This window comes from Cryptomeria japonica, chromosome 4, assembly GCF_030272615.1.
Source record: "Cryptomeria japonica chromosome 4, Sugi_1.0, whole genome shotgun sequence".
Classification (NCBI taxonomy): domain Eukaryota; kingdom Viridiplantae; phylum Streptophyta; class Pinopsida; order Cupressales; family Cupressaceae; genus Cryptomeria; species Cryptomeria japonica.
Window position 1 is genome coordinate 475,207,096 of NC_081408.1, and position 26,195 is coordinate 475,233,290.

At 34.7% G+C, this 26,195-nt stretch overlaps 1 protein-coding gene across 1 annotated transcript; it reads left to right on the forward strand.

The window, feature by feature from the left end:
- Positions 1-5,053: 5,053 nt before the first annotated feature.
- LOC131062555 (probable linoleate 9S-lipoxygenase 5) lies at positions 5,054-9,477 on the forward strand. Its single transcript, XM_057996249.1, has 9 exons — positions 5,054-5,761; positions 5,846-6,123; positions 6,283-6,523; positions 6,813-7,154; positions 7,243-7,328; positions 7,452-7,559; positions 7,654-7,940; positions 8,032-8,295; positions 8,415-9,477. The coding sequence occupies exons 1-9, from the start codon at positions 5,368-5,370 to the stop codon at positions 9,178-9,180; spliced, it is 2,766 nt and encodes a 921-aa protein (XP_057852232.1). The 5' UTR covers positions 5,054-5,367; the 3' UTR covers positions 9,181-9,477.
- Positions 9,478-26,195: the final 16,718 nt, after the last annotated feature.

Genomic DNA, 26,195 nt, shown 5'->3' on the forward strand with positions numbered 1-26,195 from the left:
TCTTGAACTGTTAGCAACCTTCTACTTAATGCATTAACAACTCTATTACATTGACCCAAATCAAAACAATTATGAAAAGAAAACAATTGACATTAGATAGGACCCAAATCAATTTAATGATATTGACTAACAACACCTCTAAACATGCTTACCTCCAATATATGGAGTATAACCAACCTTATAATAAAAACCTAGACCAAGTCATTGCCATCCTATATGAATTAGGATGCACGTCAATCATCTTTATCACTTGTAATGTACCAAGACAAAGCCATTTTCTGGATGGCACGAGCCTTGACGATGCACAGATCACTATCATTATGAAGAGAAACAAATTGATATTGGACCCACTAAATGATAAGGTTTGATCTTTACCGAGTTTTATCCCTGAATGACCTTATGCCAATACAAAGTCAATTTGTCAAGATCAGAAAACTATTCATTACTAATTTGCCGTCTTACAGAATGCACAAAAATGTTAGGATTGTGCCACTTTCCTTGTTACGTCACCTTCATGGTAAACACAAATCTCAATTTGTCAAGATCAGAAAAGTATTCATTACTAATTTGCCGTCTTAAGGAATGCACAAAAATGTTAGGATTGTGCCACTTTTCTTACAAAGATTAGTTCCTACTCTACACGTTTAAGTGCTTTCTATTAAAGTCATTCAAAACACCGACTGGGCAGAGAGAGTATCTATTTAGCCTAGTTTATTTGCGGAGTAGAATATATTATATTATGCCACCTTTTAAGCTACGGTGCAAAATCATTCTCGTGTCACATGAAACAACGACGTTGATCATGTGCTTCCTGTTACCACTCATTTTTCGACATATCACACCACAAACTAAGTTTCATTACTCACGGAAGACGTCGTCAACACGTCGAAGATCGCAAGATTTTGTGCCGCGGTTTCATATTTAGACCCTTTACTTTCAGGCATCTATGCTATGTAGAGTTTGGTTTTTATTTTTAAATTGTGTAAAGATTTTTTTGTGTAGATTGTTGAATGTTGTTTTAATCAAATATTTAAAGATTTTGGTAAGAAAGGTTTGAGTGTACTTTTGAATATTATACTGTCATTTACAATATCATCTTTATCTATTAAAAATCTTAGAGATTATATTTCTATTCAAAAGTCTATAAGATTGATTGCTCATTTGATTGTTCATGTGGAACTCTATACATAGGTGAGATCACTTACTACATCAATATTAGAATTAAGAAAGATAGTGTTGATATCAAGCATGAGTAGATTACCAAATTGATCCTTGCTAAACACTTGTCTACCATCAACCATTGAATTTGTCTAGAAGATGTAAGGGTCCTTGATAAGAAGAAAACTTCAATAAGAAAAAACTCAAAGAAGCAATTCACATCCATTGTCATCTCTTGAACCTTAATCAAGTTGAGAGGTGGAATTAGAGCTTGAGATGACATCCATTCTTAAACTCTTGCAAACCCTACTACTCTTCCTAGCCTTTCTTGAACTTGTCCCCCACCTTTTCTTAGTCACTTGCCCTATCCTGTATTATCTTCTTTTGTTGTTAACTCCTCTCTCCCTCTACTCCTCACTCCCTCATAAACCCCTAGCCTAACGAGTGTCCCCTCCCATCTCCTTTTACTAATCTTTCTCTTCTTCTTTTTTTCATGCGTCAACTTTATATCCCTTCTTTTTTAGATACATCTCATTTTTTTTGTCTTTACATCTTTATTATGCATCTTTTACTCTCCTTCTACCCTCCCATCATCCTACATCATTTTTCATTCCATTTGCTTTTATCTTTCTTTTCTTGGTTCTCTTTTTATTCCTTTGTTCTTAATATTAGGTAACTTTTATTTAGATTCTCTCCTAATTTCCTTTTGTCTTTTCATTTTTTTTCGTTGTCCTTTGTTCTTTTATCATTATTCTTGGTATTCAAATTTCTTAAGATTTTTTCATTCTCTTTATTGGTATTATTAAGTTTTTTAGACATTGGCCTTCTTGTTCTTTGTTGTGCCCCTCTATTCCATTTCTTTTCTCTTATTCTCTTTGATTGGTTGTGTTTAGCTTGGGTGTTTCTATATAGTTGTTTTTATTATTAATTTTTGTTTATTCATTTTGTGGCATTTGTATTACTCTTCATTTTTTTAACATTTATGTAAATTTCTTTTCCTTTTAAGTACTAATTGTGACAATTAATTGTGATCTTGAATTTTGTTTTGCCATTTCTTTTTTCATTTCTTATTCATTATTTTTACTCTATTGCTAGGTATTTAGGTTGTTGTATTTAGGTATATAGGTTATTATATCTAGTTATCTAGGTTACATATCTACTTTTCTTTTCTATAATTTCTTGTCCCTCTTTTCTTAGAAACTAACTCTATAATTGTTTTATATTTTTCTTCTTCTTTTTTCTAATAATAAATCATGAAATATGATAAAAAAAATCTCAACACAATTATTATAAAAAAAAATAATTCTACTACACTCTTAAAAGTCCCATCTCCATGATCTCTAATATTGAAAATCTCCTATCCCTAAAACATAAACTCTCTTTATTTTCTTTATAATAATTTAACCCAACAAAAGAAACTTTACTCTCTTAATATTCTAATCAACAGTAGACCAAGTCATTGTCATCCTATATGAATTAGGATGCATATAAATAATCTTTTATCACTTGTCACTTGTAATATACCAAGACAAGCGATTTTGCGGATGGCAGGAGCCTTGACGATTCACATATCACTAAACATTATGAAGAGAAACAAATTGATATTGGAAAGGATCAACTTATTGATAAGGTTTGATCTATGCAAAAAGAAAGACAATTTGTCAAGATCAGAAACTTCAAATGATCAGAAACTTCAAATGAGAGAAGAATTCATACTAATTTGCCGTATATGAGAATTGTGCACAATTTGTCAAGATCAGAAACTTCAAATGAGAGAAGAATTCATACTAATTTGCCGTATATGAGAATTGTGCAGATCACTTTCCTGTTCTTATCACATCACTTTCATTGTAGACATTCATATATCTCAGCTCTACACTGCCTTTGCCTCCCCCCATATATACGTTTTCCTCAAAAAAGTGCACTTACCCACGCCATATCTTTCGTAGCTACAGTTTCAACATATTTCACGTCTACACGTTTAACTACTTTCTATTAAAATCATTCAAACACCGACTGTGGATTATCTGTTTAGCTAGATTTTTTTTGGTGTAGATTGTTTAAGGTATTTTCAATTAAAGATTTTGGTACGGAAGGTCTTTAGTGTATCTTCAAATCTTGTACTATCATCCCATCTACCAAAGATCTTAGAGATTCTATTTCTATTCAAGGGTCTATAAGAATGACGATTGATGTGGGACTCTATACATAGGTGAGACGATTTGTTCCATCAATATTAGAGTTAAGAAACATAGTGTTGATATTAAGCATGAGTACATTTTGTTCCTTGTCAAACACTCATCTACCACCAAACATTGCATTTGTCTAGGAAATGAAACGTCTTTGAGAGAGAAAAAAACTTCATTTAAAACAACTTAAAGGAACAATTCACGTCCATTGTCATCTCTTGAACCTTAATTGAGTTGAGGGGTGGAACTCAAGCTTGACATGGCATCCACTCTTAAACTCTTGCCAACTCTACTACTCTTCCCAGACTTTCTTTTTTGTCCTCTGCCTTTTCTTAGTCACTTGCTCCATCCCTTGATATTGAGCTCCCACCTCCACCTCCACCTCCACCTTCTTGTCTTTATACTTTCATGTCTCACTTCTTGTTACTTTTTCCTCTCCCTCGCTCCCTTTCCCCTCACTCCTTGATAATGCACATAGCCCTACCATCTTAATGAGTGTCCCCCCATCTCCTTTTATTAGTCCTTTTTTTTTCATGTCCATCAACTTGCTCTGCTTTCTTTTTTAGATTCATTTCATTATTTTTATCTTTACAACTTTTTCTTATTGTGCATCATTAGGCCATTCTATCCTCCCATTACCTTATCATTTTCTCATTTCATTTCTTTATTCCTTTGCTTTTATCACTCATTTATTGACTCTCTTTTTAGTTCTTTGGTCTTAATATTGGGTCACTTTTATTTTAATTCTCTTCTAATTTCCTTATGTCTTTTCATTTTTTTATTTCCCTTTGGTCTTTATTGTTATTCTTGGTATTTAAATTTCTCAAGATTTATTCATTATATTTGTTGAGTGTATTAAGCTCTTTGTTGAGTGTATTTGGATATTGGCCTTCTTGTTCTTTGGCATGCCCCTCTATTCTACTTCTTTTCTCTAATCCTCTTTGATTGGTTGTGATTAGCTCAAACATTTCTATGTAGTTATTTTTATTACGAATTTTCAATTATTCATTTTGTGATGTTTGTATTGCTCTTCTTATTTTTAACATCTTTGTTTAATTTCTTTCATCTTTAAGTATTTGTTGTGGTCGTGATTTTTATTTTGCCATTTCTTATTCCTACATTATTTAGAACTTTTACCCTCTAACTTGTTATGGTTTCTTTCTCCATTCCTTCATTTTCTTTTTAAATTTATTTTTTCTCTATTGATAAGTATCTAGGCTACTCTATCTAACTTTTCATTTCTATAACTTGTTGTCCATTCTTTTTTGGAAGCTAACTCTATAATCATTTTATATTTTTTCCTCTTTTTTAATAATAAATCATGAACTATGATCTAAAATATCGAAAAAAAATCAAATAATCTCTACACAGAAAACAATTCTACCATTTAATCCACTCAAAAAAAAAAAAATCTGATCTTCCTTTGTCTCTAATGTTGAAAATCTCTGAATCCCTAAAACCTTCTCTTCAAAAATTAATTCATTCAAGATTTGATATCTCCTTTCTCCTCCTAATAATTTAATCAAAAAAAAAGCTTAACTCTCTCTTAATATTATAAATAAACTACCGTATAAAGAAAAAAGAAGGAAGATGCCAAAGATCTGATTGCAGCCTCTTCAAAGTTCCAGACTGGTGAGCGCCCATTGGAAGTAAAATAAGGACGGTGTACAACTTAACACGTAGCACCTATTATTATCTTCTGACCACCATTCCATGGAAGAAAGATAACCCAAAACTTGAGATTTTGTTAATTTAATTTAGGTGAGTTACCTGCTCAGCTGGTTCTTCTATTTGACCCGAATCAACATCATCATTCATTCAGATAACCTATATACAATGCCTATTACGTCACGTGGGAGATAAGCTACCTGCTGTCTGAATCAGATGGGGAATACATTATTGCAGGTTTGAAAGAAGATAACCCTAAAATAATAACATGACCAAGATTGCATATTGACTTGGACGAACTTAGAGAACTAAAATTGAAGAAGCCCAAAGATTCAAGAGTTTATGATCAGAAATGGTCGATAGCATTATTGATATCGCCAAATTTGGAGTGGCCTCAAGAAAAGGGATTAAGTTGGTGTTCTTTACGAAACTCAATTTGAATACCAATCGTGGACTGAGTCCCAAAATCAATATCAATTTCGCATTTTCTTCTCATCCATCTTCTTATCAACCGCTTTGCCAACACCAAGATCTATTTAAAGGCCTGTTTTGGCATTCAAATGTACTAAACTCTTTACCAGGAGAAAGAAGTTTCAGGATGGGCTACAAGATAAAAGGACACATTGTTCTTCAGAAGAAGAATTTTCTTGATTTTCAAGATCTCCCAGCGAGCATTGCGGATGATCTTTCGGAGCTCGTCGGAAAAGGAGTGTCGATCCGGCTTGTGGGTTCCAATGTCGATCTAAGTAAGAGCGTGCTTTGAGTTTGTTTGTATTTTGGTTTTATTTCTGGATTACTGTTATTGAATTCACTGAACTTGAAATATGCAGAAAGTGGGTCTGAAATTCTGGGTGAGCCTGCATTTCTAAATAATTGGATATCTACTCTTGGGCTTCTTGCTGGGGAGAAAGCCTATGCAATTGACTTCAATTGGGATTCTCACTTTGGAAATCCAGTAGCCATTTTGGTCAAGAATTCTCATCATAGTGAGTTCTATCTCAAGTCCTTGACTCTGCAACATGAAGGAAATTCTGTTCATTTTGAATGTAATTCGTGGGTGTACCCTGCCTCTAAGTATACGGCTGAGAGAGTTTTCTTCTCAAATCAGGTGGGCAAAGTCCAAAATTCTTTCAAGTTTTTGAATTAGATTTCTGAGAAAAAAAAAATTCATCTGCATGCTTCTAAGCGGTTGAATCCTGAAATCATTGTCTTCCAGAGATTGTTAACTGGCTAGAATTATTAATAAATTTGCTCTTGTTATTTGCAGAGTTATCTCCCTGTTCATACCCCCCCTGTTCTTGTCAACTGGAGGAAACAAGAACTAGAAAGCCTGAGAGGAAATGGGATGGGAGAGAGGAAGGAGTCGGACAGAATTTATGACTATGATGTTTATAATGATCTTGGAGAACCAAACAAAAATGAAGAACTAAACCGTCCTGTATTGGGTGGTTCCCAAAGGCTTCCTTACCCTCGAAGGTGTAGAACTGGTCGTCCACATGCTAAAGCAGGTTTGCTACCATGTTACAGTAATGACTTGGTTTGTTGAATTTTCAGTGAATGAGTATGATGTTATTGGTTTACTCTTTTAAATTCTATAGTTGACTGCCTGTAAAAATCCTCCATTTTAACTGGTTTTATGTAACTTTGAGTAACTTTCAGAGCCTGCCAAGGTCTTCTTCATATAGAATATGTTTCTGCCTTTCTGGTTGAGAGACCCATTTTTATTTGTGATGTGAATATATTTTCTTTCTGAATACGGCCTGAATTTGATGGTTTCTTGACTGTTTATTGACGTAGATCCGGCTACTGAAAGCAGACTGCCATTATTGAAGTTCTTAGACATTTATGTTCCACGGGATGAACGTTTTGGGCAAATCAAATTGTCTGACTTTTTGGCCTACGGTCTGAAATCAATCGTTCAGTTTTTAGTGCCACAAGTGACATCTGTATTCGACTCCACCCCGAATGAGTTCGACTCCTTCGAAGACATCATGAAACTGTATACTGATGGTTTAAAGTTGCCTGAGAATCATTTCCTTGAGGCTGTAAAGGATTTTATCCCCCTAGAGCTCATCAAGCAGTTTTTAAAGACAGAAGGTGGAGAGGTGCACAAGTATCCTATTCCACAAGTTATTGCTGGTGGGTATTCTCTTGATCACCTCACTAACAAATGTCTGAATTCTTCTGCTGTGGAACTGTGTTTTGACATGGGGAAATTTGGATACAGCTGACCAACATGCCTGGAGGAAAGACGAGGAATTTGCGCGTGAGATGATATCTGGTGTGAATCCAGAATGCATAGAACTTCTGAAAGTATGTACATAGATCCCATGTAAAACATTTTAAATTTCTTTGATTTTATACTCTAGATCATAGAGCGACTTTCTAAGGACTTAAAGGGCTCATTCTTATTCTGAAATCTGAACTATATAACAGAGCTTTCCTCCCAAAAGCAAGCTAGACCCAATTGAGTATGGTGACCAGCTAAGTTCTATCACTGCTACAGATATTGAGAAAAACCTTGACGGCTTAACCGTGACTCAGGTAATTTTTTATATTCCAAGTGACCCATCTCATGATTCAGAGAAAAGAATCAGTATTGATTGCAGGGAAATTGTGACTCCTCATTATTGTGCAGGCTCTGGAAAAAAAAAAGCTCTTTATTCTGGATTATCACGATCTATTGATGCCATATTTAGATAGAATAAATGGTCTAGAAACTACCAAGACATATGCAACTCGCACAATTCTGTTCCTCAAGGAAGATGGTACATTGAAACCAGTTGCAATAGAGCTTAGTTTACCTCGAAGCGTTAGCAAAGTATTCACACCTGCAGAGGAAAGAGCAGAAGGAGCTCTGTGGCAACTCGCCAAAGCTTATGTGGCCGTCAATGATTCTGGCGTTCATGAGTTGATTACTCACTGGTACGATGCTCTCATGGTTACTTTAAATTCTCTCAAAGTTTATATTTGAATAGATTTAGGCATACAAATTAACCCTAAAAACCTGTCTCAGGTTAAGAACACACGCAACCACAGAGCCCTATATAATTGCAGCAAACAGGCAGCTTAGCGCGATGCATCCAGTTTACAGGTTACTAAGCCCCCATTTCCTAGACACAATGAACATCAATGCTCTTGCTCGCCAAATCCTCATAAACGCTGGAGGAATACTTGAACAATCAGTCTTTTCTGGCAAGTATTCCATGGAATTGTCTGCTGTAGTTTACAAAGACTGGAGATTTGACCAGGAAGGGCTACCTGCAGATCTCCTTAAAAGGTAGGCAACAAGATTAAATTTTGCTGAATTGTAATGTGGTTCACAACAAGATTAACAAAAGATCAAGTTTTGCTGAGTTTTAATGTGACTGACCCGCTAAACAAAATGACATTGAACAGGGGAATGGCAGTCAAGGATGATTCAATGCCCCATGGGCTGAAGCTCACGATTGAAGATTATCCCTTCGCAGTGGATGGATTAGAGATCTGGTCTGCAATAGAAACTTGGGTAGGCGACTATCTGTCAATCTATTACAACGATGAATTGGTGAAGACTGACACAGAACTTCAGGCATGGTGGCATGAGATCCGGTATGTTGGGCATGGAGACAAGAAGGACGAACCTTGGTGGTATAAGATGGAAACAGTTGCAGAGCTTCAAAAATCATTAACAACAATCATCTGGCTGGCCTCTGCCCTTCACGCTGCTACCAATTTCGGGCAGTTTGCCTACTCTGGGTATATGCCCAACAGGCCTGCTGTGAGCAGAAGACTTATCCCCCAGGAAGGATCCCAAGATTTCTCAGAGCTTGTGAACAGTCCAGACACGGCCTTTCTGAAAACAGTTTCTAATCGGTTCCAGACCACCATGGGCATGTCTATAATTGAGATCCTGTCAAGGCATTCCACAGATGAAGTGTATCTTGGGCAGAGATCATCTCAAGGCTGGACAAATGATGAGCGTGTTTTGAAGGCATTTCAGAAGTTTGGATCCACACTGGTTGATATAGAGAAGAAAATAAGTGAAAGGAATGAGGACGCCATGTTGAAGAACAGAAGAGGTCCAGCCCAAGTAGCATATACCCTGCTGTATCCCAACACCTCTGATGAGAGTCATAGTGGAGGGATGACAGGAAGGGGAATCCCAAATAGCGTCTCTATTTGAAGTTTGAACATAAGTACGGTACAATAAGAGAACAGAGTACAGGCAAAATTTGACAGTAATATTTTACTCTTTATTTCATTTCATGTCCAGCTTGCATGCAATTGCATATGCTCAGTCTTTTCAATTGACGTAGAGAATGATCAGTGTAGTAGGACCAAATTTACTCATTCCACCTAAATACCTGCAAATCTGGTAGCACGGCTGGCTATCTGTGTGTAGAAGGGGAAGTAGGTTTGCAATAACTCTCATAGATACAATCTTTATTCTTGATTTAATACATTATGATTTGATTTGTCATTACAACTTATGGTGAATGTGTGTTATATTATAATTTAAAGAAAGGATTATTATTTTTTAAGATATAAAATTATCAATAAATATGTAATTATTAATTGATTGTTTTAGGTGGATTTTAAATATATCATTGATATTAAAAATAGTTGATGATCAAAATCAAGTTTCACGTAATATATAAGTTAATATAATTGATTATAAATGTATATTAAAGTATTATGTTATTAGAATAAATTAGAGACCAAAATTAAGTTTGACATAGAATATAAATCAATATAATTGATTATATATTTATATTAAAGTGTTATATTATAATAATATATTGTCTTTATCATTGCATTGAATAGTTCAAAGGTTATTTATTTTATCCAACTTTTTTGTCTAAAACACATAAAATTAATATTATGTTAATAGAATAAATTATTATGTCTTTATTATTATATAGAATACTATGAGTTTGTACATGTTATTCAATTCATTTTTTAAAAATAAAATATGCTTGACAATATCATATAAAGTCTTTCAAATTAAATATATACTTGATAATTTGAAAAAGATTGAGTTAAATCTAAATTAGAATTTATATATATATATATAGTCAATTTGTCATATTAAAAAATATTTTTTGACAAGAGACTCCTCCTATTTCAATTATATACAATTATTATTCTTTTTTGAAACTTCAAATATTAATAATACATGAAAACGAGGTCCACTAATTAGTGTATAAATTGCATTTAATTTGTTTCTTGAATAATAAATTTATATACTAGAATTTATGTTTAAAATGGAGACTCCCTCTTAATCCATACCAATCTTTCTCAATTAATAGAATTCATGTTCATAGATTGAACAAATTAGAAATTTAAGAGGAAAAAATCTTATAAATTGAAACAAAAATTTAATAAAATATTTCAATTCAATGTTATGAATATGTTTAGATTTTTTTCAATATGGAGATTATTATATTTCAAATGCATATTAAGTTGATTTTCTATACAATTTACCAAATTTGGACTCTTTTGTAATAATTTCTATCTTATTTTTATTTAATTGAATTATAACATTTTAAATTTGTAAACTTAATTTCATGAAGAACTTTCCACTTTATCGAATTTAAATGAAGCTACAAATCCTAAAATTAAATTTAACAAATATATGCTTCTACCTCTTTCTTGTTGGTTTCCTATGCTATTGGTTTCCTATGCTATTTATGAAATAAAATTCATAATTTTGGTTTCTCTTTTAAGAAATGGAAGTGCCCATGAGTCTTCTTGGTAGTTGGCAAATTTGGGGAGAAAATTATTTGCCTTTCTAATAATGTTGATTCCCTCTCCTTCACCCATATTCCTCATTATGAAATGTTGTTGTAGATTATTTAGCCAAATAGGCTTCTAAGGTAATCATGGATGAAATATTTTTGAATGGGAATCACTTTTTCCTAAACAATTTTCATAATTTATTCATCTTCTTCAAGATGATTCAGGCTGACCTTTATTTTTTCTATTAGGTTTGTTTATCTTGTGAGCTTCCTATTTCCATTTGTGTAATGAAGGTGGTGGTTCTATATTACAAACTTCTTTGAATTTTTATTCTATGGGCTTAGTAATAACTATTTTTGTTTGAAAATTTGTTCTTAATCTTTTTTTGTTGAGCTTGATTAGTAATTTTAACTGTTTTCCAAAAAAAAAAAGTTTTTAAAATGGACAAAAAATTGTAAAAAATAAAATTTAGAATAAAAAAATTGGAAACCACTTAAATTTTTTTTTAAGTTTTTTCAAAAATTAAATTATAGCATATCAATTTTATTCAAAAAAATATATTTTGAAGTTGGAAGCATACAATCTTTTTGAAGGTCCTGCATTGGTTGGGGGTTTCATTGATAGAAATGAAATTCTCCATGATTCCATTTCACGTTCTCTACTCAAGGTTAATGGTCCAGTGGGTGACGCTCTTATGGCTTTTCACAACTAGCTTTCCACACACAAGGCCGCAATAAGTCAACTTCTACTCTCATCTTCATTTACTTGTTCCAACTCAATTCATTTCTTGTTCAAACATGCAGAGGTAGATACTCATGGTTTTGAGGAATCTTTTCACAACCCTTCTGATCTAGCTAGTTTGAAGAAATCTTCCTTAGAGTCACCTTTTCAACCATTTTTGTATTTGCTCAGTATTGTCTCTTCTTCACTTGTAATGGGTGGTCTTTTTTTTGTCATGTAGTAGGTTTTGGTCTCTTCAAGCAACATATCTTTTGGGTTTTTTTGGGTAGGGTATTTGATCATGTCTTGCTTATTTTAGGTTCTATTACTTAGGCTAATTAAATCTCTATCTTGCTCACTCTAGGCATTGCCTATGTTGTCTAGCTCGTTGTAAATATTATATTTGTGTTAGTATAATATTTTAGGGTTTATATCTTTTACCCAAAAACAAATAATAAGGTTTCTTCATTTCATTATTTTCTATGTCATTTTTAATTTTAAAACATGCGTCACTTTCAAGTGCTTCAAATGAAAATTTGGAGTTATGTTACCCATTTCTTTTATAAAAGTGTGACACGGTATTGAAAGTTCACCCTACAACAAAGGAAATATTCAACCTCAAAAGACATATTGTAAAACACAAGTCTTACCATTTGTAAGGTTGGAAATTACATATAGATCTCTTTGTGTGTCATTGTGTAATATTTTTATGTGCCATTTCCTATGTCATTCCTTGAACATAATTTTAGGTGTGTCAATTTTCCTTTTACCATCTTGAACGTCATGTCACTCTAGGGGCATATTGTCTCATATATATTTTATAGAAATCCTCTTCAACACCCATTTTTTACCTTAAAATAAATTGCATCTCTAATTATTTTAAGGGGGGCATGTATATTCACATTTACACATGCAAATGCACACTCTTAGTAGCTTATGGCCCTAAGTATCTAGAGAATTGCTTGGATTTAGCGACCCTTATTATGATTCTCTAGCTACAAAGCATGCTAGTACATGTGATTCCCAATATCATATGTGCATATAAGCCACCTAGCAACAAAATATGTGTGTGCATGAAGTTCATATTTGATACTTGCATACTCTTTTTGGATCACCTAGCAAGAGAGTTATGCTAGTGCATCTGTTTCGTGGAGGTATTTTATGGTTATTAGAGATAGAGTATGCTAGATCTTGAACCCTATCCTACATTTTATTAACAATAGAGTACATTAAGATTGTCTTTTGATTTTCTAGCAACAAAGATCCTAAAAAATTCATGGTTTTTTTCTTCATATATACTTCTTAGTTCTTTTCATATATGTGTTGTTTATTTATTTCTTATATGTGATGTGGGTGAACTCACAATGTTGGTTCCCACTTTTTCGTACATCCTAATTTTTGTTGAAATCGTACATTTTTTAGAAAATATAATGATTTAAGCTTTAAGAGGTTCCATTTGAATTAATTAATTGAAGAGAGTTATATCAAAGGCTCTTAGATCAAAATTTCTTGGATAGACCCTCTCTACTTCTAAATCATACTTGCAATGGAGTCTCCTTTGCATCTATCAAATGCTGATAAAAAAACAATTTTACATTAGCTTTTGTGGGGTCAAATGAATTCATTTAGAAGTTTTTTTAAAAGTATTTACCCCTTATTATAAGCTTTCCAAATAGTATAATTTTTAATCTATTTTTATTTTGTTTCTTATGAATGTAGGGTTTTCACGGAACATGAACTTCTTTGTTCAATGCTTATGGAAAAATAGTAAACGTCACCCAAAAAATTCCAAAAAATATTTACGCACTAGGTATTGAAGTCCTCTTTCCAACAAAAAAAAGTAAATTGATTTTTGTTACATATACAACAAGTTATGTAATATCAAATAGGTATATGTCAAAATTACAGTTAACTCGACTTCAAATCTTAATAAATTATGAAATATTGAAGATTATGTTACAAAACCAATTGCAAACACTAGATATGGATGTTACAAAACCAAATTCGAAAGAATCACATTCATATCTATTATAGAAAAAAGTTATGCTATACAAAGTGAGTATCACTCTATAAAAATGTTGTTTTTTAGAAAAAAACTAGTTTTCGAGGGAGATAGAAAAATGGAAGAAAATTGATTCCAAATATTATCAAAAAAATATTTTTAGAATTCAAATATAAAATGACACAAATCACTAGTTCACATCATCTACAAATTCCTTACGATTTAGAAGTAATAGATGTCTAAATCTGAAGTTTTTCTGAAAATGAATATTGCAGTGTCAAAGCTAGCAAAAAAGTGTAACCCACTATTGTGGGTTCACCCTTGTGTATGTGTTGAATGATATATATTTTATTGACATATTTTTTATTTCAAGTTATACTTTTAACACGTTTGATTTATAGTTTTTATATTCTAGCATTATTTTTCTTGCATATTTTTTTATCAAATATAAGGTTTTATATATTCTTAGCTTTGGCATATGCTTCCACATTCAAAGACCTACAATGTATCTCATGTTTATCTTTTTAATATTAATTATTTTTTATATTTTATTTTTAATACTTTAGTGTTCCTTTATCACCTAGTATCACAAGCTTTCTATAGTGGGGGAAGGGAAAATGTAAGGTCAAAAATTGGCATACGTTATAATTTTTCATATTTAAAGTTTACGTAATATTTAGCATCCATCCCCATAGCATGTTTTTAGATCACCTAGTCCTATAATGTCATTTTTTCTATCCCTTGATGCCAACAAGAGATTGGTTTTATGTGTGTTCATGTGCTTCATAAATAGTATTTGTAATGCCCACCAAAATACCCTAGAGAAATAAACCAAAATCTACTAATAAGAGGAGATAAAAAAAATTTCTTTAAGGAAACTATTACTTCTATGTTATTACTAACATTCACTAATGCAACATTACTACTATTATTCATCTATGTACCATTAAAAATTTACATGAATGAATGAATCAACATCAACACAACCACATAAACATATTACGCAAGCGGAATAACCATTTAATCATTAACATAACTCTATATAAACTAATACAATGCAAATCCATCCCCTAGGGTATCTCAACGTCACTACTTGACAAAATCCTAACACATCATATACCCATCTTAGAACATCATATTCTATTATCCATCTATTCATTTACTTTCCATACAACTATAGTAATTCTTAACACATTTGTATAACTTAGTCACATATCATACACTTTAGATTCTTTTAGAAACTACCAAATCAAATACTCCAAATAACTATTTATTCATTCATCATAAAAGAATCATAAATTATATAACCATTCTCTTCAATAAGACTAGATTATCCTTCAAGTTCATTATATATCTCTAATACAACTAGCTCATTTACCTAAGTAACATAATCCATTTCATCTAGATAATTTCCATTCCTTAACAAGATCTATAACAACTACTACCATTCTTCCAACTTAATTTCCTTAAACTATACATACAATTCCATCTTACAATTTCAATGAAACACATAAGCATGAATACTAACTCTTTCTTTTCCACATAGAACTCATAATCTAACATTACATAATGAATACCCAATACATCAATGAATTTACAATGATGACTACTCCTAAACTACTACCTCTTATTCCTTTTCAATTACATTTACAAATACATGAAGATACATGTCTCAAAAATACATAATCTCTTCTACATATACAAACCATCATGATACATTGTTTTCTAATCCAAATACATAGAAATCAGCTCCAAAGAATATCCACATAATAAAAATTCGAGAATCCAATCCACGCACGCTAGCATCCAAGAAGAATATCCCAATGGAAGAAGGCATCAAACCACCCAACCATGTGGAACCAATAAGGAACCACCCCCCATGCTAGGAGATGACATAAGGTTCCAACTCGCACTCAAGACCTAGGTTGAAACCTAACAACCATAGGATACAACTTGACTTCACAAGACTCCAACATAAATATAACATGCAAATCACATCACAAGGCTAATCAAATCAACGAAACTTCTAGAGGCATAATCAACAACAAGGGAATATGGATAATGGACACATGAAAGGAAAGAGTGTCATCACATGCTATCCTCACAAAGAAAGGGTCAAGCCTCACCCTGATAGACATGTGGAATCATCTCAACCTTGGAGCCATTCAAGGGAGATTGGTTTACCGCTCCAATGATCTTCCCAAGTTCATCCCGAGCGCACATGCTTCTAGAGCTATGAGGTGGGACCACAAAACCAATTATTATCTTGTTTAGTGAGTTCCTAAAAACCGAAGCCTAGTAATCAATTGTTAAGATTATCACTTGTAAATACAAGAAAACTCTCCATGTGATTCCATAGTTCTAGACCCCCTCCTAGAGATCTAATGCTCATGGCCTTGGTCCTACACATGCAAGAGCCCACTCTCCCAGCCATGGAACATAATAATAGGGTAGACATAAACAAGGGACCTCACAATAACAACATGAAACTCATCAAAGAAAGCATCCAAAATTCATTACAAATATTATTCAAACCGAATCATAAAGGATAGCTATAAATACAAACAAATGTCATATAACAAGAATCATGTCATAAGCTCAAAGAATCATAATGCAACAATAAAGAGAGCCTTGAGAGTGATATAAACACATAAATAGGGAAATAATATGAATCCAATGATACAACATAGTCCTCAATAGCGAGGCACAACATAACCTCTTATTGGAGCTGCATATACCCATCCTCAACATCAAGGGATGCATACATCTTACTGGAGCAACATTCCATACCTCAACAAAAAAGTGCACAAAAACTTGTTGGAGCCCAAATATGATTCAAACACACCTCAAAAGCATGGACAGTACCCAAAAATGATCAATACAACAAACCCTAGCCTCTGGAATCCAAAATCAACAAGAAAAGTCAACTCAGACATCAAAACTCAACCCAAAAATATGTTGACACTACTTTGGTGCTATTGTCTCAGTTATTGCGCTATTGTTTCATAAAATGGTGCCTTTGTAGCTTACAATGGTACTTTTGTAACAAGGAACTCACTTGCGAAAAACCGGATATAGAGGTATGTACATATTGGCCCAGATTCTGGCACAGACCTATAAATAATCTAAAATTGACCTAGAACTCACTAAAAACCATAAATAAAACAAAATAGGCGTTCCATGACTCAAATAAGGACATCCAAATAAAGATCTAAACTTCTATCGACATAAACAATGTACAGGAAGAGTTGCAGACACAACCTCTTCCACACAACTCAACCAATAGGACCCTAAACACAAAGAGGTCTTGAAACAGGGTACATACAAGGGCATACAAAGCCTTTACAACACAAAAACAAAACCATAAGACAACATTCAAAATCTCAGACTATCCCAGGAAGCATTTTCTCATACCCAGCAAAGCTATAACCAAAATTTCTCAAATCAAATGCATATCAATCCAATCTTTCCCTTATAGATTTATGATATTCATAATCAAATTAACTTCATTCCAAAACCCCTAAACAATCTTTTACAGACACGACAAACAATCTTTCCAAAATCAAATGTTGAGTGCACGGAACCTGAAGCCAACCTAGAAAATGAAGCAAAGAGAGAAATCTAATGAAGAACTCCAAATCCAACAAGAACCTTCAAGCAAATCGAATCCAAAGAAAAATCCTTCAATCAAAATCTCCAAAAGCTTTTGAAAATTCCAACCCCCGTGAATGCACAGGAAGCTGAATTTATTCAAAAATTAAACTCAAAACCTTAATCAAAACCAACCAATCAAAATATTCTATAAATCATATATTATACCTACCCCACACATAGTCCAAGACATATATTAAAATATATATATTATTTACCTATCATCCCCCATTCAATCCATAAAATAGGAGGGTAGGTAGATTTATAATAATTCAAATTAACCAAAGAGGGGTAGAATGACAATAAATTAAATAATAGTTTTACACACCCCATGATAAATATTAAATCATTACCCACAATAAATAATAACCAAGGATAATAATATTTATCCATGATAAAATATTATTGCCTTGCTAAATAATATTAATTAATTACATAACCATAATTAAATATATAATCATTCATAATAGGAAATCAAAAGGACACCATAAAATAAATATAAAATCCATTAATCAACATTCAATAAAAACTCAATTGAAATATAAGTAAATAAACAATAAATAACAATAATATTTATAATAAACAATAATTAATAATTAAACTTCAGTTAAACAATAAATCAAATGTTGAATAAATTAAATCAATTAAATATTAATCAAATAATTAAACAATCGCACAATTCTAAATATGAATAATCATAGACTCGCATCACATTATGACAACAAAGGGGACGATCAACAACTCAAGACTCTAACACCAACTTGCGTCGTGGCGCAACTAAAAAGGTACATAGCTTAGACCTAGAGTGCGTGAGGGAAACTCTATCATCTCCGACAACTTGCCATTGGGATAGAGACACGCTCAGACCTGTGAAGCCAGGTGGAGTCGATGTCTAGTACCTACAAGCCTGGATCCAACACTAAACACATCATATACAATACATATACATCATAATAAATAGACATGTGATAGAGAATCACGACGGAATATCATGCTCGCTATGAGTGATATGTCATCATCTCTACTCATGAAGACAATCACACAATATAACATCAAAACATCACATAAAATCATGATCATGAAATAGGGTTAGTACCATTATAACATCATAAGTCATATGGTCCACAAGAGCAATGAACACATATAAATCCATGTATCATATAAATCCACCCATCATAGCAATACTATGTGTTGACATCCACAAGAACCATCAAATGCCATATGTCATATAGTATGTCTAACATCATCAGTCATATAAATCTCCAAACATGTTGAGTCATATCAAATAACATAAATCCACTTAGAGTAACTAGCATCATCAATATCATCTAAGATAGAAAAAGAGTCATAAATAACCATCTAAGTATCCACCATATGTCTATATAAGTCTATCTATATACAAATCAAAATGCAAGTCTAGGAGAAACACTACAATATTGCATCATTTGTATTGGTTTGATAAGGTAACCTTTATCACAATCTAGTAAAGTTTATTAGAATTTTCAAGTGCCTTATCCTTAACTTGTCTAATAGTTTTCAACATTCTATTTTGTCTAATGGATGATATTTACATTGTAATAGAATAAAACGTGAGATTATTCTTCAAAAGAAGCTAAGGTGTGGAAAACTCTTCCTAACACTAATTTAGTGGGGGAGATAGTACAAATTTTATTACAAATCTTAACTATTATAGAAATATAAAAAAATTCAAAAGGAAATAATGAATATGCATAAAGATATACAACAATGAACACAAGATATATCGTGGAGAAAACCCTTTCAAGAGAAAGACCCCACACTCCAAAAGCATAGTACTTTGTATTACTAAAATAACAATTACAATACAATACATTGCTTCTTCAACAGGAGTCAACAACTATCAACCCACAATCTGGATTAATTTTGGCAGCATAACACTTCACCTACAAAAAAAAATATACATAATGCTCTCCAAGACCACCATATATAGAGAAATACAACTCAATAGGTAGCTTTTGGGTAAGTGCACAAAGATGGGGGACCAAACAGGGATCTTAAGATGCCACTTTTTTTCTTTTTTCTTTTTCTTTTTTTTCTTTTTTTTTTTCTTTCTGAAATCAGCAAAGTCGGAACTTCGACAAGAAAATTAAGATAGTTACACTCAAACTATGAGGATGCAGCAACAACAAGAGTTGTACTCCGAGTCTACTTTTTAAACTACTTTTTTTTTTTTTTAAATGGTGGAGATTAAGGGTTTCAAAAGGGGGGAGCACACAAAGTGGTGTTGTGTTTTCATAAAAATATATCATAGCACCTGGTGTGCTCCCCCTAAAATGTCAAATTTTTTTTGGAATTTTTAAAATTGCTTCGTGAGAAATTAGCTAACACCATGTAGTTTATGCTAGATTTTTTGACTAATTTTTTAATGAATATATGATTTTTTACTAATTTTCGAAGTGGACACATCCTAAAAAAAAAAAATTGAGCATGCTTCCCCTAAAAATTTGTGAAAACTAATCAAAAATCTTTTTTTTTTTTTTAAATTGTGTAGAATGGAGTCTAGTTTCTAAAAAAGTAATTTTTTTAAAAATTTGATAAACGAGTAAAAATCTATGGCTGAAATACAACATGTTGGTTTTTAACAAAAAATAAACACTAACAAAAGAAATTATGGATCAAGAGCTTAACATCATCAAATTTTGAAAATAATTATATGGTTGGATAGCTAAGAGAGAGCTTGATGATTGTATGGTGTTTTTTATTGCATAAAAACACGTGCAAACCTAATGGAGAGTACGAACAAAAAAATAAGGAAAAAGTTTCAATATTTGCTAGAAAACACGTCTCGGGCCTGAGAAGGATGTCCAAGCCTTTGGGTAGGATGCCCAAGGAAAATAAAAGCCTTTGGCTTGGTATTTTCCAAGGCAACACATTTGGCGCATGCCAAATGAAAAAAAATCAAAAATCCATTTGGCGTGCGCCATATTTGGCGCACACCAAATGTATTTCATAGCAATTTTTCATCTTGGAAAGCACAAAGTGTTCTCTCTTGGAATATATACATAAAATATAAAATTTAAGTATAAGTCACATTTCTATTTGTTTTTTTTCTTTCTTATACTTTAAGCTATATTTTATGTATATATTGTTAGGATGTTTTCAAGAGTGGTCCCAAATCTCTAGGAGTTATAATGGAGATTCTAATTTTAAGAGTATTCATATAAATCTCTAGTCTCTTCCTTGCATTCCTCCTCTCTCTTCCTTAACCCCTACCTCTCTCTCTTTTAGGTCTCTCCCTCTCTACTTTCTTCCCTCTCTCAAGTATCTCTCCCTCTCTTTCCCATCTCCCTCACCCTCTCTCTCTCTTTCATTTATCTCTATCTCTCACTCTCTCCCCATCTCTTATACTTAAATGTCTCTCTCTCATTCTCTCCCTCTCCCTCCCCCCCCCCCCCCTCTCTCTCTCTCTCTCTCTCTCTCTCTCTCTCTCTCTCTCTCTCTCTCTCTCTCTCTCTCTCCCCCATTCTTTCTCTCTCTTTACCTCTAACTCTTTTTCCCTCTCTTTGTCTCGTTCCCTCTCTCCCTCTCTCTCTATCTATCTCTCTCTCTCTAACTCTCTTTCCTTCTCTTTCTCTCTGATTATTTCTCTCTAAGTCTCTCTCCCTCTCTGCCCCTATCTCTCTATCTCACTCTCCTCCTCTCTCAAGTGTATCTCTCTCCCCCATTCTCTCCCTCTCTCCCTCCCCCCTCCCTTTCTCTTTTTCACTTAAGTCTCTCTCTCTCTCCATCTCTCTTTATCTCTTAAGTCTCTCCCTCTCAGCCTCTATCTCTCTATCGCACTCTCCTCCTCTCTCAAGTGTATCTCTTTCACATTCTCTCCCTCTCCTTCCCTCCCTCTCTCCCTTTCTCATTATCTCTCTTTCTCACTCTCTCCCTCTCTCCCTTTCTAATTATCTCTCTTTCTCACTCTCTCCCTCTCTCCCTCTCTTCACCTCTCTCTCTCTCTCTCTCTCTCTCTCTCTCTCTCTCTCTCTCTCTAGTCTCTTGTACTCTCCTTCCATCCATTCCTCCCTCTCACTTAGGATATCTCTATCTCTCACCCTCTCTTTCTCTCTCTCACCATCCCTCCCTCCACCTCTAGGTATCTCTCTCACCTTCCCTCCCTCCACATCTTAGGTCTCTCTCTCACCTTCCCTCTTTCCACCTCTTAGGTCTCTCTCTCTCTCACAATCCCTTCATCCACCTCTTAGGTCTCTCTATATCCCCCCTCTCTCTCTCTCCCAGTCCCATTATCCCTGTCAACTTCTATCTATATCTCTTTCCCTCTTTCCCTCTCTCTATATCTCTCCATGTCTCTCCCCCCCCCCCCTCTCTCTCTCTCTCTCTCTCTCTCTCTCTCTCTCTCTCTCTCTCTCTCTCTCTCTCTCTCTCTCTCCATTCTTTCTATCTCAGTCTCCTCCTCTCTCAGGTGTATCTCTCTCCCATTATCTCCCTCTCTCCTCCCCCTCCCTCCCTCTCTAGGGTCATATGGTGTCCTAAGGGGCCACACGTGTTAGAACACCATATGACCCCTTAGGACACCATATGACCTATTAGGACATCATATTGTCCTAAGGGTTCATATGTTGTCCTAAGGGGTCATATGGTGTCACGAGGGATCATATGATGTTGTTAGGGGTCATATGGGGTCCTAAGGGGCTAGGCATATGTTAGAACACCATATGACCCCATAGGACACCATATGACCCTTTAAGACACCATATGACCCATTAGGATATCATATTGTCCTAAGGGGTCATATGGTGTCATAAGGGGTCACATGGTGTTGTTAGGAGTGATAAGGGGTCCTAAGGGGCCACACATGTGTTATAAAACCATATGACTCCTTAGGACACCATATGCACATAGTATTAAGGGGTCATATGGTGTCCTCAGGGCCCACACATGCATTAGAACACCATGTGACCCCTTAGGACATGATATGTCCCCTTAGGATACCATATGTTCCCTTAGAACACCATATTGTCCTAATGGGTCATATGGTGTAATAAGGGGTCATATGGTATCTTGAGGGGTTACATGGTGTCGTTAGAGGTCATACGGAATCCTAAGGGGTCATGCATGTGTTAGAACACAATATGACCCCTTAAGACACCATATGGACATCATATGGTGTCCCAAGGGGTCATATGGTGTCCTAAGGGATCATATGGTGTCGTTAGGGGTCATATGCAGTCCTAAGGGCCCACACATGTGTTAGAACTCCATATGATCCCTTAGGACACCATATGACCCATTAGGAGATCATATTGTCCTAAGGGGTTATATGGTGTCATAAGGGGTCATGTCATGTCCTAGGATGTTAAAAGGGGTCATATGGCGTCCTTCTTGTTATGTACTCGCCTGGAGAAGTAGTGATTTCGGTGTAGCATATGGGTTTGGTAAGACTCTACCAAGCAGTTGAGAGAAGTCACTTCTTTTACCGATGTTGGGGAGACAGTTGATGTGTCTTGCCGATATAAAGTGGTATATCAGTATAGCTTGTAGTTTTGGTATGTCTCCCATAGCAGTCAACCGAAGTAATGTTGCTACACCAACAAGCCTGAGTTCGATATAGCTTTGGCGAAGACAAATATTTCAGTGTAGCTTGGGGTTTCAGTAAAGTATCCGAAGGAGGAAATTGAAGTCATTTGGTGGAGATAAAGACTATATCGATATGACAGTGTTGGAGTCTTGCCGATGCACTGTTGTTTTTGGTGAGACTATGGAATTCACTAAGAAAGTTTTAAGGCATTGTCGAGGTGAGGAAAATTTGCCGATAACCTTTGAGACTTGGTGGGGACCATGATGGACTTGTTTTGACTTGTCAAGTTGTCTACTAATGATTGGTAGAAACTGGAATGACTCAGAGGAAGCAATGTCAACAACATGTGTGTTATTGACAATCTGAGAAGTTCGACACTTGGAAGATGTAGTAACTGAAACGAAATGTTTTTCAACAGAGACATTTAAATGTCAAGAAAATAGTTGCAGGGGGTAGGATCGTGTGAGGATGATTTCTATCATTGTGCAAAGAGGATTGTAGGACTCGATTGGTAATTATGTAAAAAAAGTCGAATTAAAAAGCCGATTAAGATTGTAATCTTCTATATTGTTGCCTAAACAGAGATCAGATCAAAGGTCTGAAACTTGTATGTAATTATTTTACTGTAATACAAGGGATTACTTTGGTGTATGGGTTTTTCACCCGTAAGGGTTTTCCCACGTGAAATTTGGCGTACATCTTTGTGTTTGTGTTTTTCATGTTGCTCTATTTATCTTGCATTGTGTATCTTAGTTGTTGTAATTCAAATTGAAACACTCATATGCTTTACTTCTCTAAGAAATTAGCATTAGGACGATATTTTTCACACTCTGCTTTCCTTACAAGTGGTATCAAAGCCTAACCAGTTGTGTTATCCTTGTGGGTAGGATGGGTTTTTTGTGTTAATTTTGCAGTGGGAATTTTGCAGAGGTTTGTTTGAAATTGCAGACTGAGATGACGAGCACATCTGGAAGAGTGGACATTGAGAAATTCAATAGCAGCAGCTATGAGTTATGGAAACTCAAGATGGAAGACTTGTTGGTTGATAGAGACCTAAGGGGTCATATGGTTTCCTAAGGAGTCATATGGTGTCGTTAGGGGTCATAAGTAGTCCTAAGGGCCCACTCATGTGTTAGAACACCATATGACCCCTTATGACACCATATGACCCCTTAGGACATCATATTGTCCTAAGGGGTCATATGGTGTCTCGAGGGGTCACATGGTAAGGGTCATGTGGGGTCCTAAGGGACAACACATGTGTTAGAATAACATATGACCCCTTAGGACACCATATGGACATCATATGATCCTAAGGAATCATATGGTGTCCTAAGGGGTCATATGGTGTCATTAAGGTTCATATGGGGTGTTAACGGACTACACATGTGTTAGAACACCATATGATCCCTTATGACAACATATTGTCCTAAGGGGTCATGTCATTTACTTTTATGTTAAAAGGGGTCATATGGTGTCCTCAGGGGTTATATGGTTTCCTAAGGGGTCATATGGTGTCGTTAGGGGTCTCTATATCTCCTGCAATCCCTCTCTCTCTCCCCCTCTCTCAGGTGTCTCTATCCCATTCTTTTCCCCTCTCCCTCCCCATCCCTTTCTCTTTCCCCCTCCTCTCTCTCTCATCAACCCCCCTTCCTTTCTCTCCTCTCTCTCTCTTTCTCTCTCTTAGGTCTCTCCCTCTCTTTTCATCCCCCTACCTACCTCCATCCATCTCTCTCGCTTGGGCTCTCTCTTTTCCTCAACCTCTCCCTCTACCACTTAACGTCTCTCTCTAATCTCTCACTACCTATCCATCCCTTCCTCCCTCTCTCTTTCAATTCAAATTTATCTCTCTCTCTCTCTCTCTCTCTCTCTCTCTCTCTATCTATCTATCTATCCTTGGTATTTTCCTTTCTTTCCATCAATCACTCCCTTCCTCCATCTGTATCACTTTCTCTCTAGTCTCTTTCTCTCTCCCTGGTATTTTCTTTTCTTTCCATCAGCCACAAAGAGGGAGAGAGAGAGGTGAAGAGGGGGAGGGACGGAGAGAAAGGGAGGGAGAAAGAGAGAGATGGTGGAAGGTAGGGTTTGGGGGAGAGACTAGATGGAGAGAAAGCAAGAGAGGGAGGGAGGGAAAGAGGGTGATAAACTTGAGAGAGAGAGAGAGAGAGGTAGGGGTTGAGGAAGAGAGAGAGGGGGAATGCAAGGAAGGAGAGAGAGATACCAAAGAGAGAATGATGATTCAAGCATGTTGATTACTATAATTTGACTATGTTCTAAATTTATATGAATACTCTAAAAACTAGAATCTGCATCATAACTCCTAGAGATCTGAACCACTCTCAAACATCCGGCCAATATATACATAAAATATAACTTAAATCATAAGAAAGGAAAAAGACAAATAGAAATGTCACTTATACTTCTAGATGAAGATACAATATGGGGTCATGTAAAAACACTTGAGACAATATTCCAGCCACCTAAAAGGATGCAAACAGTGCATGTGCATCTCCAAATGAATCCCCATTCAAACCTCTTAAGTTGGGCAACAAAAATTTACTATATTTAGGTATGATAGATGTTCTTACACATACTATATTTATAATACAAACCTATCATAAATATTATCATTACTTAAAATACTTACAATTATAATAGAATTTGTCAGAATTGACCATAAATAGAACATTCTCTTACAGTCTATCATAACCTGATTTGAGTGCCTAAATTCTCCATGACAAAATTATCTCCTAACACTTTTCATTATATCATAGAATATTGTCATAAAGCTATCATAAGTTGTCATAAACTGTCATAGGTAGGCGTGTCATAGAATCTTGTCAAATTTTTATTATAACATGACACTTGTCACCAACCTCCACAAAAGTCACTAATACATTTGGTTTATAATCCCGACGGAGAAGGTATATTGTGACCAAATTTGATTTTTTTAAAGAAATGCACGAATTCGTCGGAATTCCAACGATAATTTCACATTTGGTTTCGACAGAGAAGGCATTAGCAATGAAATTTGTTTTTTTTTTCAAAAAAGTGCCCACATTCGTTGAAATTGCGATGACAACAGGCATTATACTTTAAAAAAAAGAAAAGAGGGCAAGTCATTTGTGCATTTGCAATCCCGCCCAAGCTTCTGCTTCGAGCTCAACCCCTGGCAAGATCAAACGACACACTCACCATTTGAGGTAGAATCTTCACCTTCATTTCGGATTTGCATAATATGAGGAATTTCTGATTCTTCACCTTCATTAATTGAATCTTCGGATTTGCATAATATTTGCACGAGGAATTTCGGATTTGCATAATTTATGGAATTGCTTGGGTAGAATCTTCACCATTCAAGGTAGTTGAATCTTCACCTTCATTCATTGATTTGCATATATGAGGAATTGCTTGCATCCCACCCATTGCTTGAGCTATCCACTGCATTTCACAACTACCTGTGCTTTATCGTTCCTAGGTCAACATCATTGGAAGACTTTTAATGTTGCCCCCATGCCTCGGT

Excerpts from the sequence above, each read along its gene's own strand:
- LOC131062555 (XM_057996249.1), top strand. The coding sequence starts at position 5,368 with ATGGTCGATAGCATTATTGATATCGCCAAATTTGGAGTGGCCTCAAGA. Across the intron at positions 7,329-7,451 it reads AATGCATAGAACTTCTGAAA|AGCTTTCCTCCCAAAAGCAA; the intron begins GTATGTACATAG and ends ACTATATAACAG. Across the intron at positions 8,296-8,414 it reads CCTGCAGATCTCCTTAAAAG|GGGAATGGCAGTCAAGGATG; the intron begins GTAGGCAACAAG and ends GACATTGAACAG.